General features: G+C 46.4%; 3 protein-coding genes and 1 long non-coding RNA gene across 11 annotated transcripts in view; 2 read left to right on the top strand and 2 right to left on the bottom strand.

The window, feature by feature from the left end:
• Babam2 (BRISC and BRCA1 A complex member 2) overlaps positions 1-2,652 on the bottom strand; it is a 450,578-nt gene extending 447,926 nt beyond the window's left edge. For both annotated transcript variants that reach the window (XM_087553697.1, XM_087553689.1), the window contains exon 1: positions 2,276-2,652. The gene's annotated coding sequence lies outside the window, so the exon portion shown is untranslated. The remainder of the gene's footprint in view (positions 1-2,275) is intronic.
• Rbks (ribokinase) overlaps positions 1-8,658 on the top strand; it is a 76,566-nt gene extending 67,908 nt beyond the window's left edge. For 6 of the 7 annotated variants that reach the window (XM_087553703.1, XM_087553700.1, XM_087553699.1 and 3 more), the window contains one exon: positions 8,438-8,651. In XM_087553703.1, the coding sequence (XP_087409829.1) occupies positions 8,438-8,611 (174 nt within the window). In that variant the 3' untranslated portion in view covers positions 8,612-8,651. Of the gene's footprint in view, positions 1-8,437 lie in introns of all 7 variants that reach the window. The other variant, NM_001108703.1, reaches the window with a different exon arrangement.
• A 1,509-nt stretch (positions 8,659-10,167) lies between these two features.
• Positions 10,168-18,361, bottom strand: Mrpl33 (mitochondrial ribosomal protein L33). The gene is made up of 4 exons (NM_001398587.1): positions 18,290-18,361; positions 17,685-17,703; positions 15,702-15,808; positions 10,168-10,433 (listed from the first exon to the last, which is right to left on the bottom strand). The coding sequence occupies exons 1-4, from the start codon at positions 18,309-18,311 to the stop codon at positions 10,384-10,386; spliced, it is 198 nt and encodes a 65-aa protein (NP_001385516.1). The 5' UTR covers positions 18,312-18,361; the 3' UTR covers positions 10,168-10,383.
• Positions 18,362-21,161: 2,800 nt separating this feature from the next.
• LOC148005112 (uncharacterized) lies at positions 21,162-25,075 on the top strand. The gene is made up of 2 exons (XR_015622866.1): positions 21,162-21,419; positions 24,686-25,075. It is a non-coding gene; the product is annotated as an uncharacterized LOC148005112 (long non-coding RNA).
• Positions 25,076-25,342: the final 267 nt, after the last annotated feature.

The following is a 25,342-nucleotide window of genomic DNA, read 5'->3' on the forward strand; positions in this document are numbered from 1 at the left end:
AGATGAGACAACCAGATGTGTGTGGAAAACAGACTGGAAGGGTCTGACCTGGAAGCAGGGAGAACAGTTAAGTCTCTGTAGACCTCTAGAGAGGGTGTGGACATAACACAGGACCACAGGAAGGGATGGAGAGAGACAATGGCGATTCTGGGTGCAGGGTTTAGGACGTGCAGTATTCAACACAGCTTAAACTGTGTTAGTAATTAAAACACCCAGGAAATGGGAATGAGAACCACAGGGAGCCAGGATCATAGACCCAAAGGAAACCAGTATTGAAGGTGCAAGAGGAGACAGGACCTGTCAGGAAGACAAGCAGAGGAGGCTCAGGAACCACGAAAGACCCAGTCTCTTCCTTCTCCACACCACTGTCCTGCTCAGTGCTTAACTCTCTGCTCTTCTGGAACCTGGTCATCTACAACTTCAGCATCTGCATTACCATTTTTCCTCCATCCTGGTGCAACTGTCATGTGGCATCAAACATCGCCTTTGGAGCATGAGAATGAGCCATTTCCAAGACCCTCAGCTCTGGTGACCCTTGACGTCTGTTCCAGTTCAACCTCTCACTCCCATGACGACAGTACCTGCTTGAAAACCCCCAGTCCTGCTCTGGCCTTGGCCAGTTTTCTCTTCTTTTCTCCCCCATTCTTATCTTCCTCAGTTACCTGCATTTTCTCCTGTCCTGTTGAGCCCCTCCTGATTGTTCTTCCTCCCTCAGCCCATAAGTCTCTGATCATCCTTCTCAGCTATCATTCCCTGAAAACATGGATTCCTCTGTAAGTCCCTTCTTCCTTCCCACCTGCCCAATCTAGTTCAAACTCTCTGCTCTTGCCCCAAGCACTGGGGAAACGGTACCTGTTGTGATTTGAATCTGATATGTCCCCAGCTGGTGGCACTACTGTAGAAGGCTGGGGACCTGGAGGACATACAGCCAGGCCAGCAGAAGTGAGTTGCTATGTCAAGTCAACTCTGTGCTTTCTGGGCCACTATGATGAGGGGTAGCTGCCACATGCTCCCACCATGAAATGCTTTTCCCTCCGGTACAGACCCTCACCCTGGCACTGGAATCATGAGACAAAATAACCCTCTCCTCCTCTGAGCTGTTTCTGCCCAGTTCTTTGGTCACAGTGATGCAAAAGTAGTCAACACAGTACCCCACGCAAGACGTCGAGAGATTCATGATCTTCCCACAAGGCAGCCAAGGACGCCTCTCCATCTGCACTTGCTAAAACCATCCCCTGGAGGAGACAGAGCAAGGTCTGCACTTTCCCATGAGACCTCAACTGCAACACTTGAGCCACTGTGGTGCAGAATCACATGCAGGTGTAAGTCACAGCCTAGCACATTGAGGTCATAAAGAGGTGGCAGTCGTGTGCAACATGCTGTGTCACTGGAGTCCCACACAGACACCTCGCTGCAAACCACGACTGTGAGCGCTGCCTTTTCTTTAAATGTCCATGAGCTGTTTACATGCCTTGAACCAAGAATAAGTTTCCTCAGCTTTAACCTGAGGATAGCACAGGGTTGCTGCTGACCTCCATGACACTTGGTGAAAATCACAAGCGCCTCTCTGCATGGACTCACAGCTCTCTGTGACTCACCCCTAACAGGCACTCCGGTGCAATGCAAGTTGCACAGTTTGAACTGTGCCTTCCTCCAGGGGGTCCTCGTGAACATCCAAACAGTAACGTCCAGTAAGAGGAGGCCCAGAAGAGCCTGACTGAGCAGAACTTCGGGGGGGGAAACAGCTACTGCGGACAGCCGGCCTAAGAATCAAGCGAGGATGCCGCGCTGGGGCAACCTTCTACTACTTTTAAGCGTTTCTTCCTCAGCTCTCCTCTCTTGCCAGACAGCCCTAAGAGAGTGGGTCTGAACTGGCTCAGTTCAGTGAGGGCACAGAACTATGATCCTAGACCATGGAAAGAGGTCCATGATCCTAGCCCCAGGAAGGCAAGGAACGGGAGGGAACAGAAAGTGAGGTGTTGGCCAGAGGAGATGGTCTGAAACGATGGAGGGAAACGAGAGCAAACTCCACAGAGCAACACTGCCTCAGGCCAGCAGCAGAGGCCTCCCCACAATCCAGCTTGGCCCTGTCCTTTAAAATTCTCCCCTCTCAGGTGCTGACCTTGAGGTCGTCTGAGCAGCTTTGCCAGCGCCCTCCCCATACCACCAGCCCTCAAAACCCACACCACTGGCCTGTGTGCATCTCTGCTGCAGTGACTGGTAACCACGATGACCAAAAGCATCTTAGGGAGGAAAGGGTTTTTGTTTGGCTTACAGGTTACAGCTGGGCATCCGAGGAACTCGATACAGGAATCTAGAGGCAGGAGTTGAAGTAGAGGCAATGACAGAATGTTGCTTACTGGTTCTCTTTCCATGGCTTGTTCAGGGTGGCAGTGCCCACAGTAGGCTCAGACCTCCCACTTCAGTCACTAATGAAAAGAAAAAGACAGCCCCCCCCCCCGCAACCTCGTTATGCAGCCCTGGACTTTCTTGCTGTCCTTCTCACCCTGACACAAGAGCTGCCTCCACACACACTGTGGGTCAGAATGTCTCAGAACCCAGGACATGGGGGCTCTTGGGAAAGCAGGGAGTGTGGAATCCCACGTGCACTATGGGTGAGCAGCTAGCTGGTCCTCAGGAGGGAAATGTTCTGAGAAGGCAACAAGTACTAGCCACGTGGGTGACTGTCGGAAGGAGGGTAAGTTAGGCCATCACCCCTTCTGGCATAAAAATAATGTTCATTAAAAGGTTAAAACTATCAAGTTCTATCAATGAGATATATTCCATTATACCAAGAATGATTGATTGGAAAGTACTTTACTTACAGGAAAATCACAGTGATAGAATACAGCCTCCACTTTTAAAGTACTTTCCATTAAAAAAAAAAAAACCAATGTATAAAAATAGTTATACTAAAAATGTGAATCAACAGCCAAGTAATTTATTGGCACTTGAAAGCCTCCTGGTATAAATAGAGCCAACAATGGGAATATCACATAACTCTGAGCCGTGGCAACCTGACCTAACACAAAAGAAAGCCACGCAGTTCACCCAGGGCCAGCCAGCCCCCTTGGAAGAGATTCTGCGCAGAGAACATGACGGAGCTGGAACCATTAGGTCAACATCAGGTGGGGCAGGCAAGACACAGTGGGCACAGATGTAGACTCCACCCGAGAGTTTACAAGTTGTCCTGACTGTAGGCCTCTGCCTAAAATACACAGCATGGTGTATGCAGGGTCCTAAGGAAAGCACGGAGTTCCCCCAATACTACAGAAAATAGAGATGCTTAAACTCTGGGATGTTTCTTTCTACCCTCCCTGCCCACAGACAGGTAGAGGCAATCTGACCTCTCTGCAGTGTTTAACCAGGGGGCGGGGTCTGCCTCAGGCAGTGTGTCCTTGGTTAAAAACCAGGTAAAGCAGCCATGTCCTGCCATGGTCCCATATCCAGCTGTGCTGCTAGCATCTGGAGCCATTAAGTGTCCCTCCCAGTCCCCTCAACTTTCAGGTGCCTGGCCTGGGTTGGAAGAAACTGCCACAGTGAGCTTGAGTATCCACCGATGCAGGCAGGAGCTTCTCTGGATTCATTCCACACTGACTCAGTGGAGAGCCACAAATCTGTTTGTTTGTTTGTTTGTTTGGTTTGGTTTTTTTTTCACAAATCATTTTAAAAAAGAGAGAAATCATTCAGAAGCAAATATTGTCACAATTGCAAATTCACGAAAGATGACTTGTAAAATTCTTTAAGTCATTTTTATTTTATAAAGAAAACTTGGAAATTGCACCTCTGCCCTACTACTCTTCACTCACCTGTCATTAACATGTTGTCGCATCTGGCTCATTGCTGTTGCTTGTGCACATGCATACTGCATGCCTGTGTGTGGTGGGGAGAGGTGTGGGGGCGGGGAGAAGAGGTCCTTCCAGAAAGTGTCCTGCTCTGTCTGTCACTGTCCACCTGGGACAGTGTCTTCCTGAAGGGGAGGCAGCAAGCCCAGTGGTCCTCCCGACTCTGCCGCTCACCCACGGCACTGCTGTCACAGGTACGCAGTCACTGCGAGCTTTCTATCTGTGCTCTGGAACTCTGAGCTCAGGTCCTCGTGTCTGAATAGCAAGTGCTTACAGCTGTTATCTTTCTAGCCCGAATATGTTTATTTTTAGGTAACAATTTGAGAATAAGTTGCTGGCCCTATGAGTTACTGTATAGTCGAGGATGGTCTTGAACTTGTGATTCTCCTGCCTCCATTTCTAGGTGCTGGGATTACAGGCCTGTGCCACCACATCCAGCTTAGGCAGCGACAGGGATCAAGCCCAGGGTTTCATGCATACTTCACAAGCACTGGACCAACTGAACACCATTCTTAGCCTAAGAAATTTGATTTCTTATTGTTCATTGCTACTACACAGAAATGCACTCATTTTCAACTGACAAGATGTCCTGTAATCTTGTTAAATCTGCTTTTTCTAGTAGGAACTTGTTTTCCTTAGGACTTATACATCAGTCATTACACCATCTTCACTAAACTTCCCTTCTTTCCAGTCTGCATACCTGCTCGTTTTCCTGCCTTTCCACACTGGCTGTGAAATGCAGAACAAAACTAACCAAAGGGACAGCAGACCACCCAGGCCAAGACCCAGACAGAGGGGGAAAACATAGCTCTTCCTCAAGTGTGAGGCACATAGAGATCTGCTCAGAAATGTCCCTTCAGGTGGCTAAGCCATACTTTCTACACTCCTCCTGATACAAAGTTTTTAAAAGCATTTATATTGGTTTTAAAAGTAAGTGTCTTATAGTGATATATTCACTCCTTGGACAGCTTCTGCTTGGTCATGGCACATGTGTGTGTTTATATATTTATATTCTACTGGCTTAAAAATTATTTTGCGGGGCTGGGGATTTAGCTCAGTGGTAGAGCGCTTACCTAGGAAGCGCAAGGCCCTGGGTTCGGTCCCCAGCTCCGGAAAAAAAAGAACCAAAAAAAAAAAAAAAATTATTTTGCATCCTAGTTGGCGTGGATGTTGTTGTGTTTGATTTCACTTCTCTCAGTCGTCTTAGCCTGCCTTTGGAATCATGGCAATGCTGACCTTGTACAGCAACAGAGAAATGTCCCCTTGGCTTTTTAATGTGCTCAGTGTATCTCGGTAGCTTTCTTTCTTGCTTAAATCTTGCAAGAATTCTGCAGTAAGAATATCTGGTGTTCTTGGTGGAAACCCCGACAGGAAGGGTACCTGTGCAGTCTCTGAGGGCACAGCACATGGCATGGGGAAGGAAGGGAAATTAAGGTAGGAAAACCCTTTAGCCAAACGCTGCCACACACAGCTTTACCAGTGCTTCCCCAGCTTTGCAGCAGTGGAGACTGTGTCAGTAGGTGTTTGTAGCGACCAGTACCGCATTCCTATTCTTTCTTAAGGCTTACGTGTACGTCTTCATGACGTATATTACCGAAACTCAACACATGCATAGAATGTAATAATCAAATTGACATGGTAAACATTTCCATCTCGTCAGTCACTAATCTTTTCAGGCACACTGCAGTTTTCTCACCCTAGTCATTTTAAATATATCAGATAGGAGGGGCTTCGGTGTTATTTGTTGTTTGGTTTTGAGATACAATCTCACTAGGTGGGCCTGGCTAGAATGGAGCTCTTTGTAGACCAGGCTGTTCTTAAACTTGTAGTGAATCTCCTGCCTCAGCCTCTGGAGTACTGGGATTGCAGGTGTAAGATACTGTGCCCAGCTTTCTACATTGTCACAATCAACCCTTCAGCTCACAGTACCTCTGGCCTTGGACCCTCTGTGTCATGCTGCTGTACTGGGACACTTGAGATGCCCGAGAAGAGTGTCTTTCCCGCCTTTGCAACCTTTAAAAAGAATGAACTTATCAGAACCCCTAGAGCTAGGAAAGGTATGGGGGGTGGGGGGGAGGGTAATAGTCTTTCCTGTGACTCGCTGGCAAGGCTCACAGTGCCCATGTTGGTTGTGTAGACAAGGTGAAATGACTCTCCTTGTCTCCTGAGCTCACTTTTGCCTTCCTCCTCCAATCTTTGTTCTGTGAGGTCTGACTTATTCTATAAACTCCAGGGAGGATTTCTTCAAATCCTTTCTTTAAATCCATACTAAGCTTGGATGATGCTGCTTGCCTGTATGCTGAGTGAACACTGCGGAGGCCGAGACAGGAGAATCACAAGTCCAGGCCAGCCTAGACTAGGTAGCAAGATCCAGATCAGCTGGGGGCTGCATAGTGAGACTATCACTCATCAAACCCCAAACCATTTACAAACTCTGCCACACTGCTTAAGACTTAGTCCACAGGAGTTCTGCAAAAACCCTCTTTTAGACAGGTCTCACACTATGTAGTCCTGACTGGCCTTCAAGTCGATTGTAGTTCCTGCCTCTGCCTCCTCATTAGGCCAGGGATTAAAGTTCTTCACCTCTGTGCCTGACTTTGTCTCTTCTTAGTGGTCCTCACTATGCTGACCTCATAGCTCATTGGATGTCCCAGCGGCAACAGAAACAACTGCACATCAGAGCTCTCTGAGTCATCCACAACTGTGAAAAGTAGGCCTGAGGAACCAGTATTGGTTGTGGAGGTGACACTGGGAAATGTCCCTGAAAATAGTTAACACCAGAATTTCCAGAGTGAGATTCTGCAATCACTTGAACTCGCTTTAAACATTAGTTACATGAACATGTGATTAGGTGTCACCTTGGAGGCACTGATGATGATGGTAGGGTGCTAAATCAGTTCCTCTGTGACCTTCTCCAACACAGACCCTGGGAAATAGGAAGAAAGTTGTTTCTCCCTGTATTTGGTTTGAGAAGAGCATCTGAATGGCTCTCACTACTCTTTGCATGCATTTTTAATGGAAACATGACTAATTTTAAGAATAGAGAGGGCATACACAAAATGTGCCGCCGGGGGCATCTTGTCCCAGAAAGCAAGCAAGCGAAAACAATGATAGAGCTAGTGTACGGGACACACACAGGAGGCAGCTGGGAAGAACCCAATTGCTAGAGCTTCGATGAATGGGTAACAGAATAAACTACTAGATAATAGCCCAAATAATGAGTTCATGCTGATACAAATGATTAAATAAAGGGGGGAAGGGGCAAATTTTGAATGCAGAACTCCAATTTATGTCAATGCTATATGCTCTGTGCTTGAGGATCTAAAGCCTAAGTTCAGAACTCTACCCACTTAAGAACAGTGTCTGGCTAGGGATTTAGCTCAGTTGATATTAAGTGCCTGCATATTATGTAGAAAGCCATAGGTTTGATCCCTGGCACCACCACATAAACCTGATATGGTGATACATGCCTGCAATTCCAGCACCCAGGAGGTAGAGGTCAGAGGACTGGGAGTTCAGGGTCATCCTTGGTTACTTATAGAGCCTTTGAAGCCAGACTGAGCTACCTAAAACCCTGCTTGGTGGGAAGGGATAAAGGATTGGATCCTTGATGATTGGCTTATAGAGTATATGAAAAGAGGAAAATGGCTTTAGAGAGTCTGGCAGAAACCACTGGACCACATGCCAACGAAAGCCAACACACGCCCTTGCTTTGATGTGACAATTAAGAGACAAATCCCATACCAGGCATGGTGGCACACACCTATAATCCTGTAGAAAGAATCTTCTATAAGCGTCACCTGTCAATAGAAAAAGCAGATAGCCAATGAGCTGAGACAGGAAATAGGAGGGACACTGGCAGGAAGAGAGGATTCTGGGAAATAGAGAGGGAATAAAAGGAGACACAGGCAGAGATTCAAGGAAGACACTGAGACACTGAGGAGACATGAGGAAAGCAGCAGGCCAGAACAGAAGGAGAGGTAATGGTAATTAACCAAGCGGTAAGCATAGTACAGTTTGAATGGGCTACGTAAGTTAGGGGCTGGTCAGGAAAGTAAGCAAAAGCTATGACCTAGGTATTTATAATAAATAATTGGTCTCCAAGTCATCTTTTCAGGAGCAAGGGTTCAGGAAGAAAAAACATTTTTCCTTTTTACATAATCCAAAACTGGAGAGACGGAGGCTAGCCTGGGTTACATAGTAAGATCTTATCTATCCTGACCTAAGCTGCCATCAAACACTTTCCTGTCATAGCCTACAGGTATGAAAGGAAAGAGGACAACTGTAAAATGCCATCCTGCATGGGCTGCTGAGCAGAAACTACTAAGATGACGTTCAGCTGATACCACTGTTCCCTCAGTTGTGCTGAGTGTGCCACATGCATGATGTGCCACATGATGTTCACAGAGCTGGGCTGGAGGTCTCTGCTCCTTTTCTGGAACTCTGAAGCTGTTCTAAACTTCAAAGGATTGCATTGGTTTGGATACTAAAGCTTGAACCTAGAGCCTCCCAAAGACCAGGCAGGTTCCCTACCACTGAGCCACGGCTCGGCTTCATGCTTGCCTTCATAACTGTGCTTCCTTCCATTGCAGGGTGCTGGTGACAGTTTTGTGGGAGCGCTTGCCTTCTACCTGGCTTACTACCCAAGTCTGTCCTTGGAAGAAATGCTCAAGAGATCTAATTCCATCGCTGCGGTCAGCGTCCAGGCCACAGGAACACAGTCCTCTTATCCATACAAAAAAGACCTCCCTCTTGCTCTATTTTAACCACTGCTAACCCCCAAATAAACATAATCTTGAAATTAAATGGTCATTGGTGTAGCCACTCAGCTCACAATTACTAGAAAATGCCCTTCCCTTGTAAATATGTTCATTTATGAAGTTATCAAGCCTTCTTTGAGTTAGTGGTGCTTTGCTATTTCATAGTCAAAAAACATCAACTAGAATTAGATTCCACTGTTTGGAGAACTGCAAAGTCTAGTGTTGAGTGCACACTGTACAGCCGGGGTGGACAGCAGTGTCTACAGCCAGAGCAAAGAATGTTCCAAGGGGAAAGGAAATAGCATTCGGCTCTCCCAAGAACATTCTGAGAAGCCAACACTCACCTTTAGCCTGTGCTGTCTAACTTTTTTGGGGGGGCTGAGGATGTGGCTCAATTGGTAGAGTGATTGCCTAGTATGAATGGAACCCCAAGCTTGATCCCAGCACATACCTGTAATGCCAGCACCTAGAAGGTAGAGGCAGGAGGATCAGAAGTTCAAGACCATGCTCAGCTACATAGCACATTTAAGACACTCTACATGAAATTCTGCCTCAAAAATGAAATGAAAAGTAAGACAAGATGGCTCAGTAGTAGAGGCGCTGGCCAGCTGGCCTGATTTTGACTCCTGGGACCCATACAATAGAACAGAACCAATTGCCAGCAAGCTGTCCTGTTTATATCTGATTCCGCTTCCCAAGAGGTGGCTTCCTTCAAAATCAGACTGCACCTTGGGAAGGGGCTATTTTGGGACTGCACTGGTTCTTTGTGGCCAGGGGAGACACTATATTTCCTCAGGTATTTTAAATGAAGTAGGATATGGACTAACAATTCTAAAAAAGCTCATAGTTTTAACCAAAAATCTGAAGGAAAAAATGGAGGCATCTGAGGAATTTTGAAAACTCATGAAAAACAGGTTAAGAAAGGGGATGAGGCAAGCCAGCAGTCAGTTTTAGCTACGGGATATCCCCATACCCCCAGTGCAATGGAATACACTACAGCTCTTTTTGTTAGAAAAGAAAGATATAGACGGTCAAATCCTCTGCTGTCCTAAAAGCTCATGACCAGTCTGGGCTACACAGCAAGGTCCACACCAGCCCACTACCCAAGTAGACCTTGTCTCTCTCAAAATTCAGACCATAAGACTATGGTGCTAGTGAGCTGTTTAAGAATATGGACCAACGGCACTGTTCCTAAAGACACACATACAAACCAAAGCAGATGTTTTCTTTCTTTCCAGCTGCCCACTGTCTTGTCCCCACAGCAGTTTCTTCAGCACTGCCTAAAGCACTGGCCTATGGAGGCACAAGGAGCAGCTCAGGAACTCTTTTTTTTTTTTTTTCCCCAGAACTGAGGATGGAACCCAGGGTCCAAGCGCTCTACCACTGAGCTAAATCCCCAACCTCCGAGCCCAGGAACTCTTGCTCAAGCCTCACTGTGGAAATGGATTTCCTTATGCAAGACAATAATTATTTCTTGGTTAGGTGATTTTTTTTTTCTTTTCTTTTTTCTGTTTGTTTTTACCCTTCAAATGGCAGAGGGGATTACCTCAAAGAGACAAGAGTACAGGCTATTTCAATATTTTTTTATTAGGGCCTATAAAGCATCCAGAGATAAATATGTGATCTCTATAAAGGACTTTCTTTCTCTGCATTGTCCCTTCAGATCCCCAGAGGCCATGCCACAGTTTCCCCATCTTCGTTGCACACTGAAGAGTTCAGAACGGTGCCTCACCCTCGGTCTTCTCATTTATGAATCAAGTTCATTTCCAATCCACTACTCAGAGGGAGCGTATTTTTTTCTGTTCCACAAAGAGAACTTTTTTGTTCACTGTGAAGCAAGAAAAAGGGTTGTAGAAGGAAAATAGAAACCATCGTCATTTTTATTAAAATATACATTATACCCTGAGCCTTCTATCCTCTTGTTTTCCCCTTTGACATGAGAATGAGCAGATTTGCAAACCCAGCTTCTCAATCTCTCAGCTAAAGAAGACAAAGAGAAATGGGTAAGAAGCAAAGGGAGGGGTCACCAGCCAATCAGCAGTATCCTTGATGCACTACAAAGTCATTACTTCAATCAGTGTGAGATACTGAGACAAGCATGTCAAACATTGACTTGAATCCAGTCTCATACTGGGTATATGCAAGAACCAGCTGTGCACTGGGCTCCAGAGCAGCAGTGAGAACTGTACAGTCACAGAGGAACGGCAGTTAGAAGGGAAGCAAACCACAGAACCTCCACTATCTAAGATGGCTTCACATCCAAACAGGAACGCTGCAGACTGACAATGAGGCAGCAAAACCTCAGTATATAGATTTATTGAAAAAGGCTACTGTCTTGGCAACAGAGTGGAGCAAGATGCTGGGAAAGGAGGCTTTCCCAGAGCCCCGAGTGTCCTATTATCTGCCATCAGCCTCCAGCCAACACAGACAGACAGACAGACAGACAGACAGACACACACACACACACACACACACACACACACACATACACACACACACACCCTACATGACCTGATTCTTCTTTGCCACTAAAACAAGACACCTAAAGGAAACCCAGGAGGGCAAAGGACCGTGTGGCCTCACAGCTCCTCACTGTCCCTGACCACAGACGCTTCAGCTTTGTTTTCTCTTCTACAATGAAAATGGATACAAAGATGGCCAGTTAAGAGCATTGGTTGCCTTTCAAAAAGCCCCAGGTTTGGTTCCCAGCACCCACGTGCTGGTTAACAACCACCCACAACTCAAGTTCCAGGGCATCTGATGTCCTCTGCAAGCACCAGGCACACTTGGTTACACAGACACACATGCAGCCAATTCATCCTTACAAACAAATAAGGAAAAGAAAAAAACATTTAAATACACTGCATTTCTCACCTCCATCCTACTTCCAGTTCAGCAGCAAGAATTCAACTATTTTTTAAAAATTCTCTAGGTGGAATTCATGAGAATTTAAGAACCATTAACCACTCAAGAGAAATGTAACACTAAATTAATGAAAAAACATTATAGAAGAGGTATCTTTCACATACTCGGAACCATGTAAAACATGAGAGAATGTTTTCATTCGCTGAGAGGCAATCAGGAATAATTTAAATGACCACATCCAGAATCTGGTTATTAGAGCAAGGCTTTAAGCTCATCAACCTGCACACACCTTTAATCCCAGTGCTTGGGAGGCAGAGGAAAGTGGACCTCGGTGTATGCAAGACCAGACTGATCTACATAGCAAGTTCCAGACTAGATCATGATACAGAGAGAGATTCTGTCTCAAAACACGACAACAAACATAACAAGGCTTTATGTATTAAAATTCCTTTGTCCTCTGCATTAATCTCTTTAACTAAGAATTTAGTGTACAGCACTGTAACTGGCACTGCAGAGTTTATAAGGAAACCATGATTTCATACACCAGTGAGTCATAAGCTGAGCATGAGAAAATCCAAAAAGCTCCTATGAACCTAGAAATCAGACCAAATGTGGTGGCAATGCTTGTAATCCCCCCACTCAGAAGGCAGAGGCAGGAGGATTTCACGTTCACGGCCACATGGTAATGTCCTGACCCCAAAGCCCCCAGCACCACCCCCAATAAACACAGAAACTGGCTGGGCATGAAAGACCAAGGCAGGTGGATCTCTGTGAGTCCCAAGCAAGCCAAGAACACACAGTGAGACCTGAGGCAAAATAAAGGAAAAGAAAAGATAATCAGATTCATGGAGAAGTCAAAGCTTGGTCCCTCAAGAGCAACAATACTCAATTCACTGAACTGAAGCAAAGCTCGGCCACAGCGGCAGCCAGCACTTGCCCACTGTGTGCCAAGCACCAGGTTTGATCCCAGCACTGAACGACAAAGTGCATACAAGTAGTTAAGAGCAGAAGCAAGGACAATAGTGGGGCTCCCAATGCTGACTGGAGAGAACCCAGATTGTTCTATTTTAGGATTCTTATCAGGTTGGTTTGTTGGGGGTGGGGATTGGGGGGCTGGTTGGCAGTTCTAGGGGTTGACTCAGAACTTTGTATACATAAAACAAATATTCAACCACTAAGCCATCTCCCCAGCCAAAAGTCCTGATTTTAAACACATATTGGGAAGGTGCTCAAGCCACCTTTCCCGGATAAGTGTAGCTAGCATCCCTCTTCAAAGCAGCTTCTCTTACAGCAATGGAGACCATCATAGGGTTAGGGTTAGGGTTAAGGTTAGGAAGAAAACTATAGAAAACCACAACTAGATACAACACAGACATCAACAGATCATGGGAGCCCAGCCCCAACAGATACACCTACAACACAGCTCCTACATCTGTGGTTCAAGGAAAATCAAGAAAGAGGGTGCGAATGATTGTGAGAGCCAAAATACCAAGGAGTCTGATGTAAAGTATGTCCTAGAAACAAGACCGAAAAACAGAAGTATCAGTCAGAGGACGTGTTAACGTGAAAGGGGAAATTTCATGGAGTCTCACTCTAGACAAAGGACTACACACAGCCAATGACTGCTGGTAAAGTTATCCTCTCCCAGGGATAAGTCGCTTATTGACTGTCCAATACAGAGCCGTCAGCCCTGTTCTGCACATACACACCTACACACATAACAATAATAATCAGAGAAAAGAGGCTATGATCCTGGAGAGGACATCAGAAGGGTTCAATGGAGGGTGGCTGAGAAGGGCTGAAGGATAGAGGGAAGCTGACATAATTATATTTCAATTTAAAATGTATTACAAACAAAACGCTAGTATCAAGAACATAAAATTGGCCCCAAGTACTAGCACTGACTCAGAGGAGCTGGGGACACAGCTCCATATTAAAGGACGCTTATGCTTCTGGGTTGGAAACCCAGCCGAGGGAAGGAAGGAGGGAGTACGGTTATAGCCCCTCTCCTCTGTTTCCTTCCCAGTGTGAAGACAGCCATTCCCTCAGAGCTGTTGCCTGATAGATACTGAGCACTCATGTGAGCTGAGCTAAAATGACACACTGCTCACTATCCACAACACTAAACAGAATGTAATTTTCAGTCAAAATATTTGCTGTCTAATTCATAGAAGAATGAATCTGTCAAGTTCTTTCCCTGCAGCTAATCTAAATCTATTCTGTTCCAGTTAAAGTCTGCATTGCCATGTTTAGTGATCCACAGAATTAAAACTGACAGGTTTCTGTTCTCTTTTTGATAAACAAGGCTTAATACTCTTATGCCTCAGCCTTTAATCCTTCCTCCTCAGCATCCAGTTTTATATAAGAAAAGTCTAAAGACAGAGGTGGGGCAGAAGATATGGCTCAGGGAGTAAGAGTACTTGTTCAGGAGACCCAGATTCAACTTCCCAGCACCCACACAGTGGTTCACAACCCTCCATAGCTCTTCATGGGCAACACAAGCCAACACAGGTGCACACACATACGTTCAGGCAAACACTCACACATAGAATAGACTACATACAGACGTAGTTGGTTGTTGCCTCAAAGCAGTCTGTGAACCGTTCAACTGACTAGGAATTCATCTGTGTTTCATCCCTGACTTTCTTCGTGACAGACTAACTTTATCCTCCAACTAATGCTACTGACTGCGATAAGGTAGGAATGGGCAAGGCCAGCCCCAAGACAAGCATCTTCATCTCATGGCAAGTCTACAGGGCATCCCACAGAACAGAAGGAAACCAGATACCGCCTACCGTGGGACATACTCTTCCTCAAAAAAGGCATTTGCTAGCAACATTTCTTATTAGAAAACCCAGTTATGTACAAGAAGCCAACATGGTATATCCTTTCCCAGTGTCATGAAACTGAAAAATCTTAATCCTAACTTCTCAAAAGCTCTTCCATATTAAGGATGAAACTCCAACACATTTAAACTATCACAGCTCATTTAATAAACACTTATCAACATTGGTGAGTTCCTAAAAGTCAACTCTAAAGGAGCTGAAATAGCAGCTAGTATACAAGTATATTAGAATTAATATAATTCTCTGCACTTTACCAGTTAATTCAAGGAAATCCGAAGGGAAGAGAACACCAATCCAGTATCAAACCTCCTTATTCCTGTAATTTCTCCACCAAATAGGAATCTTCCTGAAATTTAGAGTTCTAGTCTTCAGGTCTAAGACTAGAATTCCCTTTTTATTACAGTAATAAATGGCCAGAAATATGAATATCATAAAAACAGCAGGGAATTTTATTTCTATTACAGAATGGAATTTGAACAATTTGAAGCTGATAGCTGAGCTGGAATATTTTTTAATGCCTCCTCTTCATCCTGAGACAGCCTTTATCTTACTAGGAGGCAACTAAAGAGGGCAGAAGAACTAAACCAAAGCCCAAAAATCTAAAACACCTGTCAGCTTATTTTGCCAGGTCCACCAATTTAGGAGGGTGAGTCTTCACAAACAGTGGAAGGTTTGTAAGTGGACATCTAGCCTTTGGAACGTGGGACATTTAACTTACTGCATTTATTTATTGTGAGTGAATGCGGGAGAGGAACATGTGTGTAGGTCAGAGAACAACCTGCGATTCATTAGTCTCTCCTACATGTAGGCCACACTGATGGCACTTAGGTCACTAGGTTCCCTGGCCTTTATCTGCCAAGCCCTCTCATCAGTCCAAGTATGTCTGTCTCTTAAACAAACTTAAAGTTAGCGTTTATTAAGGAATTTTTGGCAGAAAGCATGATAGAAAACCAAATATCCTATCCCAGTGTACCAACACATACTCTACTTGTTTAACTCATATCTGAATCCTGTGATTGGCCACTGTCAAACACACCCTCCCCTTCGCAAATGGCTGCTGCCTATTCTTCAGATAGCTGATTTCCTACCTTCATGTAACTAACCCTTCTTAGAGCCTCTGCCTGACTATCCCAATGTCCCGATGGCCTTGCTCACAGCACTTACTTACACCATGTCATTTCTTCCCTCCCTCTCAAAGTTCTTGTGTCCTGGTGTACCCGCCCATGGCATAGAAGCTAGCTAGCACCATAACAACATTCAGTACATATCACTGAATGAATGTCATGATTCCAAGGGGGCCACAAAATCCCCAGAGACATTCATTTGGAAAGGAGACAGAAGGTCCTGAGAACATGAGCTGCCAAGACATCACTTCTGAGCCTTACCTATTGGATCATAGTGCAGAAGGGTCAGCTTCTCTCGGAGTCGGCTTCTCTTGTAGTTGAAGGAGAAACCTGTCCCGGCTTGGCTCACCAGTTTTACCAGAATAGTTCTAAGATCAAAAAATACATTGTCACGAGCTCAAAACACATTAGGTAGGCCACCAAGAACACACAGCACACTTTGCTATGGAGTCGTAATGGTTATGATTTTACTCAGCCCTTAGAGGGCCTGTGCCATGACACTGTACATTTCCCAAAAAATTATTTCAATGGCTCTGAATCCCAAAGTCACCTACGATGACCCTGTGACCTCACCAAAACAACAGGCATGATGAAGCCAAATCAGAGACTGGGCCTCTGAGGACATCTCTCACTGGGGGCAGAGGTCTGGTGGGAGAATATACAGGGCGGTAGTCACTGCTGGCCTATAAGGCAACCCTGAAGATGGCTGCCTGCCTTGGGAGAGCCGACTGATAGCAGGAAGGGACAAAATAGAGAGATCTCAAGTTTACAACACTGATGTACAGGCCCTGGGCACCTAAATATTTCATTTAAATTAGTCATCCAAACCAGAAAACTTATTCTTTCTCTCCCTGCCCTTTGAATACTTGTGCTGTTACTTTCTCCTATGTGTGTGTGTCCTCTTTGCCTTGACACATAAGACATTCCTCATGCCATTCCAAAACCTATCTGAAGCACTTGAGACCACACTACAACCATGCAGGGAGGCTCACATCTACAATCCCAGCACCCTGAAGGCTGAGACAGGAGGATTACCTTGAAGACCAACCTTGACTACAGACTGAGATCCTGTCTCAAAACACAAAATAAAGCCAAGAAGGCCACATTACTCCTCAAACAGTGCCCCTGAACCACAATATTTGTTGGTGAAACAAGAAAGACAATGATGCCAGGTCTGGTGGTGCAGGCCAATAGTCCTAACCACTCAGGAGGCTGGAGCAGGAAGTTGGCAAGTTCAAGGCCAGCCTGGGCTACTCAGTGAGGTCTTGTGTAAAAACTTAGAAAAACAAATATGAGGGCTGAAGAGAATTCAGGGAGAGAGCTTTTGCCCAGCATGGCCCTAGGTTCAATCCCCAGTACAGGAGTGGGAGGAGGGGGGTTATGTAATTAACATCATTCATTCATTCATAAAGACTCAACAAATCTCTATAGGGTACTTACTCTGTGAGGAGCCCTATAAGAAGCATAAAACTTAAGTCTGCATCTTCTTGCGGCTAAAACTATGAACAGATGAACTGGCACTTTGGGGAAGGCAAGGCACTGGTCTAGCCTCTGGTTCCAGCTGCCTAATGGTTAGCTCTGCAGTCTTTCTAGTGCCTGGACTGATTTTTATACACAGGCTCTAGGTTTTCATCAAAGCAGAGCTCATCTGTAGATCCCTGCAGAAGACTCCAGGCAAATGGCTCTGCTGGTAGGGCCAAACAGATCACCAGCCCCTAGAGGTTTGTTTAGGAGCAAAACAATGAACTGAAAGGACCCTGAGATGAGACAAGAAGCAAAGCTCCTTTACACAAAGGCTGTGAATACTCACTGGAGTTAGTCACTCCTGGAGACAGGAGGGAGTCAGCACAGTCCTCAACTTACCTCAGTGCAAATGCACTGCTTTGCAAGAGGCCAGATTTCCAACTGCCCCACCGCACCCCTGCCCACCCCCAGGCTAGTAATGGGCACCTCAGCTTCCAGCTAGCCACAAAGGTAGAAGGAAGCACTGATTTGCTAAGTTACGTGTTCTGTGGTTTCGACGTATTAGATGCATCTTCAGCTTATGTATCTGCAATCCAGGACAGAACTGTCAAATGCTAGCACCATCAAAGGAAGAGGCATCTGGACTTTCTTCCCAAGTTGTTCACATCAACCAAATAACTAACCAAATAACCCCAAATCAACTTTTGGGCAATCAAAACCAAACACTGGACCAATCCCACCAGGAATAAGCGAACTTTAAAAACAAAAGCCTTTACTTACTTTGACTTGCTCTTGGCAACTTGTGTGTGTGAAGGTTGAAAGGGAAAAAAAGGGATAAATTTGTTATTTTTTTTCCTTCAAAGTGCTTATCAACATTAGTAAAAACCAAAAACATATACCCCGTTTACACTAAAATAACGTTTTCCTGGATATCAGTCAAACACTGACAATAAAAGCATCCACAATTTTGGATGCTGGGGGGGGGGGCGTGTATAATCAATACAGTTGTCTGTGACCTTAACATCTTTTAAGTAGTATCTGCTCTATTCTCACCCTTCTGTGGCGTAAATATTTGTATTGTAACAAGGCTCTTGTTTGAACTCTCAAACTGTAACAAAGTCGCCTGAGGTGGAAACGAACACTCTAACCAGGACGTCAGCTTGGAGACAGGCAGCCGGATAATACACCACAGCTGCCAGTAGACACTGTCCGGACACCCCCGCAGTGGGCGACAGAGCTCCCACCGCCTCCTCACCAGACTCGGAGGCCCGCCGCGGGGTGGCAGCCGCCCCGCCAGGTCCTCCACCCACCGGGCTCCACCCCGGGACCTGCGAGTCACCGCCTCGGCCCCACGCTGCAGACCCTGCCGCCTGACACCGACTTACAAGAGACGGCAGAAAGCAGCATGGCGTCCGTACCCCTACTCTCACACAGACCCGCCGAAAGAGCTCAACAACTGCTTCCGGGGCATGTGGCGCCGGTTCCGGTAGAAGGCTCAGGAAGTGGACAGAAACCCCGCCCTCCCTGGAGTTCTGACAGTCTCTGACTCCGTGCTTTACTGGTAGTGAGTTTTGTGGTATTATGGGAAGGACGCCCCCACCATACAAAAGATAATACTGCCAGTTATCACAAAACCCAGATCTGCCTGACTCCAAAACCTGCAGCCTTTCCCAGTAGACACTGATCTACCATTTATTTGCCCATCAATTTTTTTACGCCTGTGCAAGGAGCCTTAACTCCACCACCAGGGACCTCATTGGTAACTTCATCTCCCAATTGCTAAGCAGGATTTTAATATTTTTACTGTTGTTGTTTTGCTCGATTTGTGTGTTTATAATAATTCTCCCTATATTATAATTTATTTTTACGTGACTTAGTGTTTTGCTTGCATGCATATTTGTGCACCACTTGTGTACCTGGTGCCTGAGAAGTTCGAAGCATGTGTAGGACCTCCTGGAACCGGAGAGTTATGATGGTCGTGAGCCACCATGTGGGTACTGGGAGGCAAACCCTGGTCCCCTACAAAGGCAACAAATATTTATAGTGGCTTAGCAATCATCTATTTGGCCTCTTGTTGTTGTGGTGGTGGTGGTGGTGGTGGTGGTGGTGGTGGTGGTGGTGGTGGTGGTGGTGGTGGTGGTGGTCATATTTTTAAATATTTAAATATGTACTTAGTGCTAGCCTAGCTTAATCAGAGAGTTCCAGACTCAGTAAAGACCCTGTCTCAAAAAAAAAAAAAATTAAATAGGTGGAGAGGAAGCAACATTGACCTCTGTCCTCCACACATGCACGTATGTTCACATGTGTCAGTTCACATGTATACACACATATAACACAGGAACACAAAAGAGACACCATGTGAGCTACCCCTTGAATGCTTGAATGGGCTGTGAAGGAGACAATTACATTCTCATCCCCTTTGGTACATCTACCTGTTACTTACACCTAACACAGTATTGGCAGCTGGTGAACTGATTAAGATGTTACTAATACAGATGGAATTCCTGATTTGTTTTTTTCTTTTCCACCTGAACTTGCGCATTGAGCCCTCTATCCCTTATAAAGTGCAGAGCAGTAAAGGCAGCCGGAAGGGAAAGAAGCAAGAAGGGGAGCAGAACAAATTCAGCCTCTTTGGAAGCTGGAATGGGGGAGGAAAGAGAGGAGACCACTGTTTAACCTGGATAGAGATGGAGGGAGGGAGAACCCGGGCCTCATCCTGGGTTACACAGAGAGCAGCCTCCCTCATGTTAGTGACATGCACTTAGTGGTGGGGTTTAGACCTCTCTGTGCTGCACTGCACACCATCCAGCCCATTGTCACACTTATGCCAGCCTGACTCATAGTTGGGGCATATAGATAGCTGTTGTTCTTGTCCACCAGATCAGTGGTGTTAGCTCCCTAACCTATCCTGCAGGCCAGGGAACATGGGTTCTAGCAGAGGGGACCCCACAGGAGAAGAGTTCCCTGCAACAGTGATGGTACTCGCTCAGTTACCTCTAGACAGACCAAGGCAATTTCAAAATCAGGTCTCTGCCTCAACAACTTAGGATGAGAGCAAAGAACACCTTGGAGAGTAAGACTGAAAGCTGGGCATAGGCACTGGGTTCAATCTGTATGGAAGGCATCCTCCGACCGACAGTTAACACATCCCCACCATCTAACCCTGCCATCATGATCCAGCCCCACGCCTCATCACTCAGGTCTACTACAGGTCAACGCCACAGAAAGCATTTCCTGACCTGTATGCCCCACCTCACCCCACGCTTTCCTCACTGCTCCCTTAGAGCAGCTAGTAGGCCTCTCTGCAGGCTTTTAATCACTGGTCTTCCCCCATCCCAAAATAAAATCATGGAGTCCAGTTTGTGCTGACCAGCTACTCCTAAGCAGGAGGTCTGCCCTAGGGTGTGGTTGATATGCCCAGTGTCACTTTATGGAAGAAAACTGATTTTCCGTTTCCCAGAAGCTAACAATTGCCAATAGGTTCTTGGTTGGAGGTGGGACTTGGTGCCTACTTCCCCTTCTCGAAGAGACTGTAACAGCAAGCACAAGATCTGCACAGGTTCAAACCAAGCAAAATGCCATCCGGTTTTTAAACTCCTTAGCCCAATGGTTCTCAAACTTCATAATGTTGGGACCCTTTCATACAATGCCTAACGTTGTGGTGAGCCCCAGTCATAAAAATATTTCATTGCTACTTCACAGCTGTGATTTTGCTACTGTTAAGAACTGTAATGTAGGGCTGGAGAGATGGCTCAGCTGTTAAAGGCTAGGCTCACAACCAAAAATGTAAGAATTGTAATGTAAACATCTGATATGTAGGATATTACACGCCCCGCAATGGCGGTTGAGAACTATTGCCCTAGAGGGTCTGAGGTACAGGGATAATTGAACTATACTAAGTGGGATCCATGAATTCTGGATTGACTAGTAGGCCCTAAATTGCAGGTGTGGCCATTGAATTTATTTTGAATGATGAGCCTCCCTTATCTGGGTAAGCAGAGGAGGGGAGAACATGGCCAACTTGAAAAAAATGAGCAAGTCTTGAGCTACAGCCAAAGAGAAGGTGCACGCCTACATTCCAGAAGGCTCTAGGACACTTAACAGAGGCCCAAGACCAAAGACCCAAAGCAGGAACTTAGCTGTTACCAGAAAGATTAATGGAGGTCCTGCCAGCAACGCCCTTCCTACTCACATACTTCACACTAGGCTCCTGACAGGAGCAGTCTTAGAAAAGTCAACACATTCGATCTGATTGGTGGGTGACTGATGGGAGAAAACTGTGGGTGCTGAAGTGAAGCATCTGAAAGGGTGTGGGGGTTTGGGGGAAATGGGCTGAAACCCAGCTGGAGGAGGCAAAGGTGCACACTGGTCAGAGACGGGCGTTCCTGCACTGGGTGGGAGCTGGGCTGCAGGGCAGCCGCCACAGAGGCAGCTGATGGAAAAGCAGAGCACGAGGAGTGACCTGACTCTGCTTCTCACCGGCCTGAGACCCCCGAGAGCTCATGGTTTTTGAGGGTAGGAAGGGTGGGGGTTTTGGTGGCTTGTTTGGTTGATTGGTTTTTCTCTTTTGGTTTCTGTTGTTAGTTTAATTGGTTGGCTTTATTTGTTGATTAATTGGTTGTTTGGTTGTTTGTTTGGATGGATGGATGGATGCATGGACGGATGGATGGATGCATGGATGCATGGATGCATGGATGCATGGACGGATGGATGGACGGATGGACGGATGGATGGATGGATGGATGGATGGTGTTTTGAGATAGGGTCAGGGTCTCACTAGGTATACTTGTTTGGCTTGGTGTTTTCTACGGAGGCCAGGCTGGCCTTGAACTCAGAGTTCCTTCCTCCTGCCTCTGCCAAGGAGTAGTGTGATTTACAAATGTCTTTGCCTACAGAGACATCTCATGGTCTCAGTTTGACAGGGCTTCATTTGGGGGCTTGGGTGGAGGTGGGGGGCAGGGGTTGGGGGTGGGAGTGGGGGTGAGGGTGGGAGTAGGGGGTGAGGGTAGGAGTGGGGGGTAGGGGTGGGGGCAGGGGTTGGGAGATGGGGGGCAGGGGTTGGGAGATGGGGGCAGGGATTGAGGGAAGGGGGTGTAGGACAGGGAGTAGGGGTGGGGTGGGGTGTGGTTGCTTTTGTTTTGGATTTTTTGGGGTTTTTGGTTTTGTGGAAGTTGTTGTTTCTTGTTTTGTTGTTATTTGTTTGCTTGGTTTAGAGCTCTCCAAGTAGGCTAGATTGGATGGCCACCAAGCCCTAGGGATCTGCCTGTCTCCTACTCCCCACCCAGCTCAGAGTTTCTGAGTGCACACCACCATGTCTGCTTCTTTTTATACAGTTCTTGCTGCCTTCCCCCTGGATACTTGACTTGGCCCATGGTGCCAACTCAATCTGAGAGAACCGAAACTGGGCTCCAATTCTCAGTTCTCCTAAATGCTTTCCAGGAGAGACCTCTAAACTTCTGGTTTTCCTACCTCCAACCCGCCCACCCCAACCCCCCCCCCCGCCCCAGTGCCAGGATTAGAGGTGAACACAAAATCAGCCTCAGAATGTACTTGGATTTCTGTGCTATTCCAGTGGAGCCCACAAGTCCAGTAGACTGTTACCAGATGAATTCTGCAGCAGTCTCCACTGTGAAGTTGTAGAAAGAGCCCTTGTAACACAGTTTCAACCATCCCTGATGGTTTTAACCCCAGTACCCAGCTGAATCTTTTAGGGTGCCCACCACCACATATAAATCTGTAGGTGGAGAATGGGACCCTGGGACAATGCTTGCCAGCTCCTGTAAGTGCATTTGTAAATGGTCGTCCTAGATCAGGGTTACTAAGCACCAGGGCATCTGACTGAAGAGTCTACTCTGACCGTGGAATGAACTGAAGCCTGGGATGCTGCATCCCCAACAGGGTGTCCAGCACTGTGGGTGCTGCTGGATGTGCACTAATCTAGGTTTAATCGATCAGAATCCATGGCAGCAGCATTTGAGAACGAGCTAGCAATGCAGATTTCAGGTCCCATGCTGACTTCTGTCATCATACTCTGTACTTTAACAAGATCCCAAGATAATCTGAAAGCACCGAAGTCCAAGAGGCAGTGTCCTAGGAGTGTGACCAACTGACCAGATAACAAAGGGTGATCGCAGGAAGTGAGCGCAAGGCTCATTTTCAGAACAGAGTGGAAGGCAGATGGGGATAGAAGTTTCTCTCTGTTTTAGTTGCTGCTAAATTTCTGGGCCTAACAGAGTGTCTGGTATATAACAGTCGCTCAGTGAATACTCCTTAAGTAAATGGACAAGTTAAGGGTCAGTTTTATGACCCAGAACATGAGGCCACTATGGGGCCAGCCACCACAGGACTTGATGATTACTTCTGAGGCAAAAGTCTTTCAGCCTCCTGCCTAAGGTAAGCGTGGTCCCAATGTCAGCGCAGAAGGGGACTCAGAGCCAATTAACGGGTCTCATCTGTGAAGATTAAGCAGGTGGCTGTGAAGCAAACAGCCAAACAGACAAATGTGCCACAAACGCCAGAGGTTAGCCAGGGAAGGGTGCAGCCAGAGAAGCCTCAGGTCCAGAACTAACCCATCTCATCCACAGGTTCCTGGATGCTGCCTCAAACACTTACAGTAGGAAAGAATACACTTAGCCTCCACACTAGCATTCCTTCCTTTTTTGCATTCAGGGTAGACATCACGGCCTGGAGATGCAGTTCGCTTTGTAGAGAACTTGTCTAGAATCTCAGTAAACTGGGCGTGACGGCCAAGCTCCAACCCCAGCCCTGCAGGGGTGAAGGCGAAAAGGCAAGGGCTCAGAAATTCAAGGCCAACTTTTTATAAAGAAGATTCAGGACCAGCCTGGAACACATGAAACAGTTTTAAAAAAAAAAAAAGATGTCAATATGACATTTCCCAGGCAGCCAGCATGGCTTCTGGATTAAATCCAAATTCCATGGTTGGACAAATGTTAAATTTCACAGAGAACACAGTATTCGTTAGTAACGGACCTTAGAGGAATGGATGGAGCAATAACTAACTTTTGAAGGGATTATTCTTGGACCTCAGGGTGCCAATCTAGAAAAGAAAGGGTTGCTGTGTTTCCTATATTTTTCCTAATTATTATCAAGACTTCCTAGAACATCCTGACAGGAAAAGCCAGGAGACACATTGCATTTTCATCGCAGTCTCCTCAAAATGCCAGCTCCTTGACTACCCTAACGATTATTTTAATTCTCTGTGCACAGGAGAGGCCTTTATTTCCTACTCGTGTGCACACACGGGTGACGTGTGTGAGTGTGGGTAGGTATGAGCGCATGTGGTATGCGGAGGACAACTTTTGGGAGTCATTCTCTGCTTCTGCCTTGTTGAGGCAGGGTCTCTCTAGGTGTTCCTCCCTGCGAGGCTGGCTGGCTCTGGAGCAGTGCTTCTCAACCTAGGGGTGGTGATGACCCCTTTGGGGGGTCAAACACTTTCACAGGTGTCGCCTAAGACCATCAGAAAACACAGACATTTACATAACAGTTCACAACAGCAGCGAAATCACAGTCGTGAGGTAGCAATGAAATAATTGCATGATTGGGGGTCAGCGCAATACCAGGAACTGTATGAAAGGGCCGCGGCATCAGGAAGGTTGAGAACTGCTCTGGAGCTCTGAAACGTCCTCCTGCCTCCCCCTCCCATCTTGCTGTAGGGATGCTGGGATGAACTGTCTATGCCAGCTTCTTTTTTCCTCATGGGTTCATGAAGGATCAAACTCTGGCTGTCAGGCTTACCTGACAAGTGTTTGTTTTCCCTACAGCACTGTCTCAGAGGCCTGAGAAGATGCTCCGCCACTACCAAGACAGGGGGCAGGCTTTCTCTGTGTGGCCCTGGCTATCCCGGAACTTGCTCTGTAGACCAGGCTGGCTTCAAGCTCAGAGACCCATCTGCCTCTGCCTTCCCAAGTGCTGGGATCAAAGACGGGCACCCCCACATCTGGCTTAGTTATATTAGGCTTACTTCCTACTCAATTCAGGGGTTTCTGTTGATGATGATGTTGTTTTCTGAGAGAGGGTTTCTTTGTGTAGTCCTTGTCCTGAACTTCCTATGTAGACCAGACAGGCCTCTAACTCACAGAGATTCCCTTCCCCCCATCTCTGCCTTCCAGTGTTGGGATTAAAGCTGTGTGCTACCACGTCTGGTGAGAGGACATTTTTTGTTGTTGTTGTTGTTGTTGTTGTTGTTGTTTTGGGTTTTTTTTTCCCCGGAGCTGGGGACCGAACCCAGGGCCTTGCGCTTGCTAGGCAAGCGCTCTACCACTGAGCTAAATCCCCAACCCCAAGAGGATGCTTTTTAAGGTTGTCTACTTTTCTGCATTTCCACAGTGAACAGAGGTGACACAACTGTACATCCCCAAGGACTGGTCTACATCCCCGCTGAGCTGAATTCCATGTTTAAGATCAAATGTTCAGGGACT

This window comes from Rattus norvegicus, chromosome 6 (genome assembly GCF_021556685.1).
Source record: "Rattus norvegicus strain SHRSP/BbbUtx chromosome 6, alternate assembly SHRSP_T2T, whole genome shotgun sequence".
NCBI lineage: Eukaryota > Metazoa > Chordata > Mammalia > Rodentia > Muridae > Rattus > Rattus norvegicus.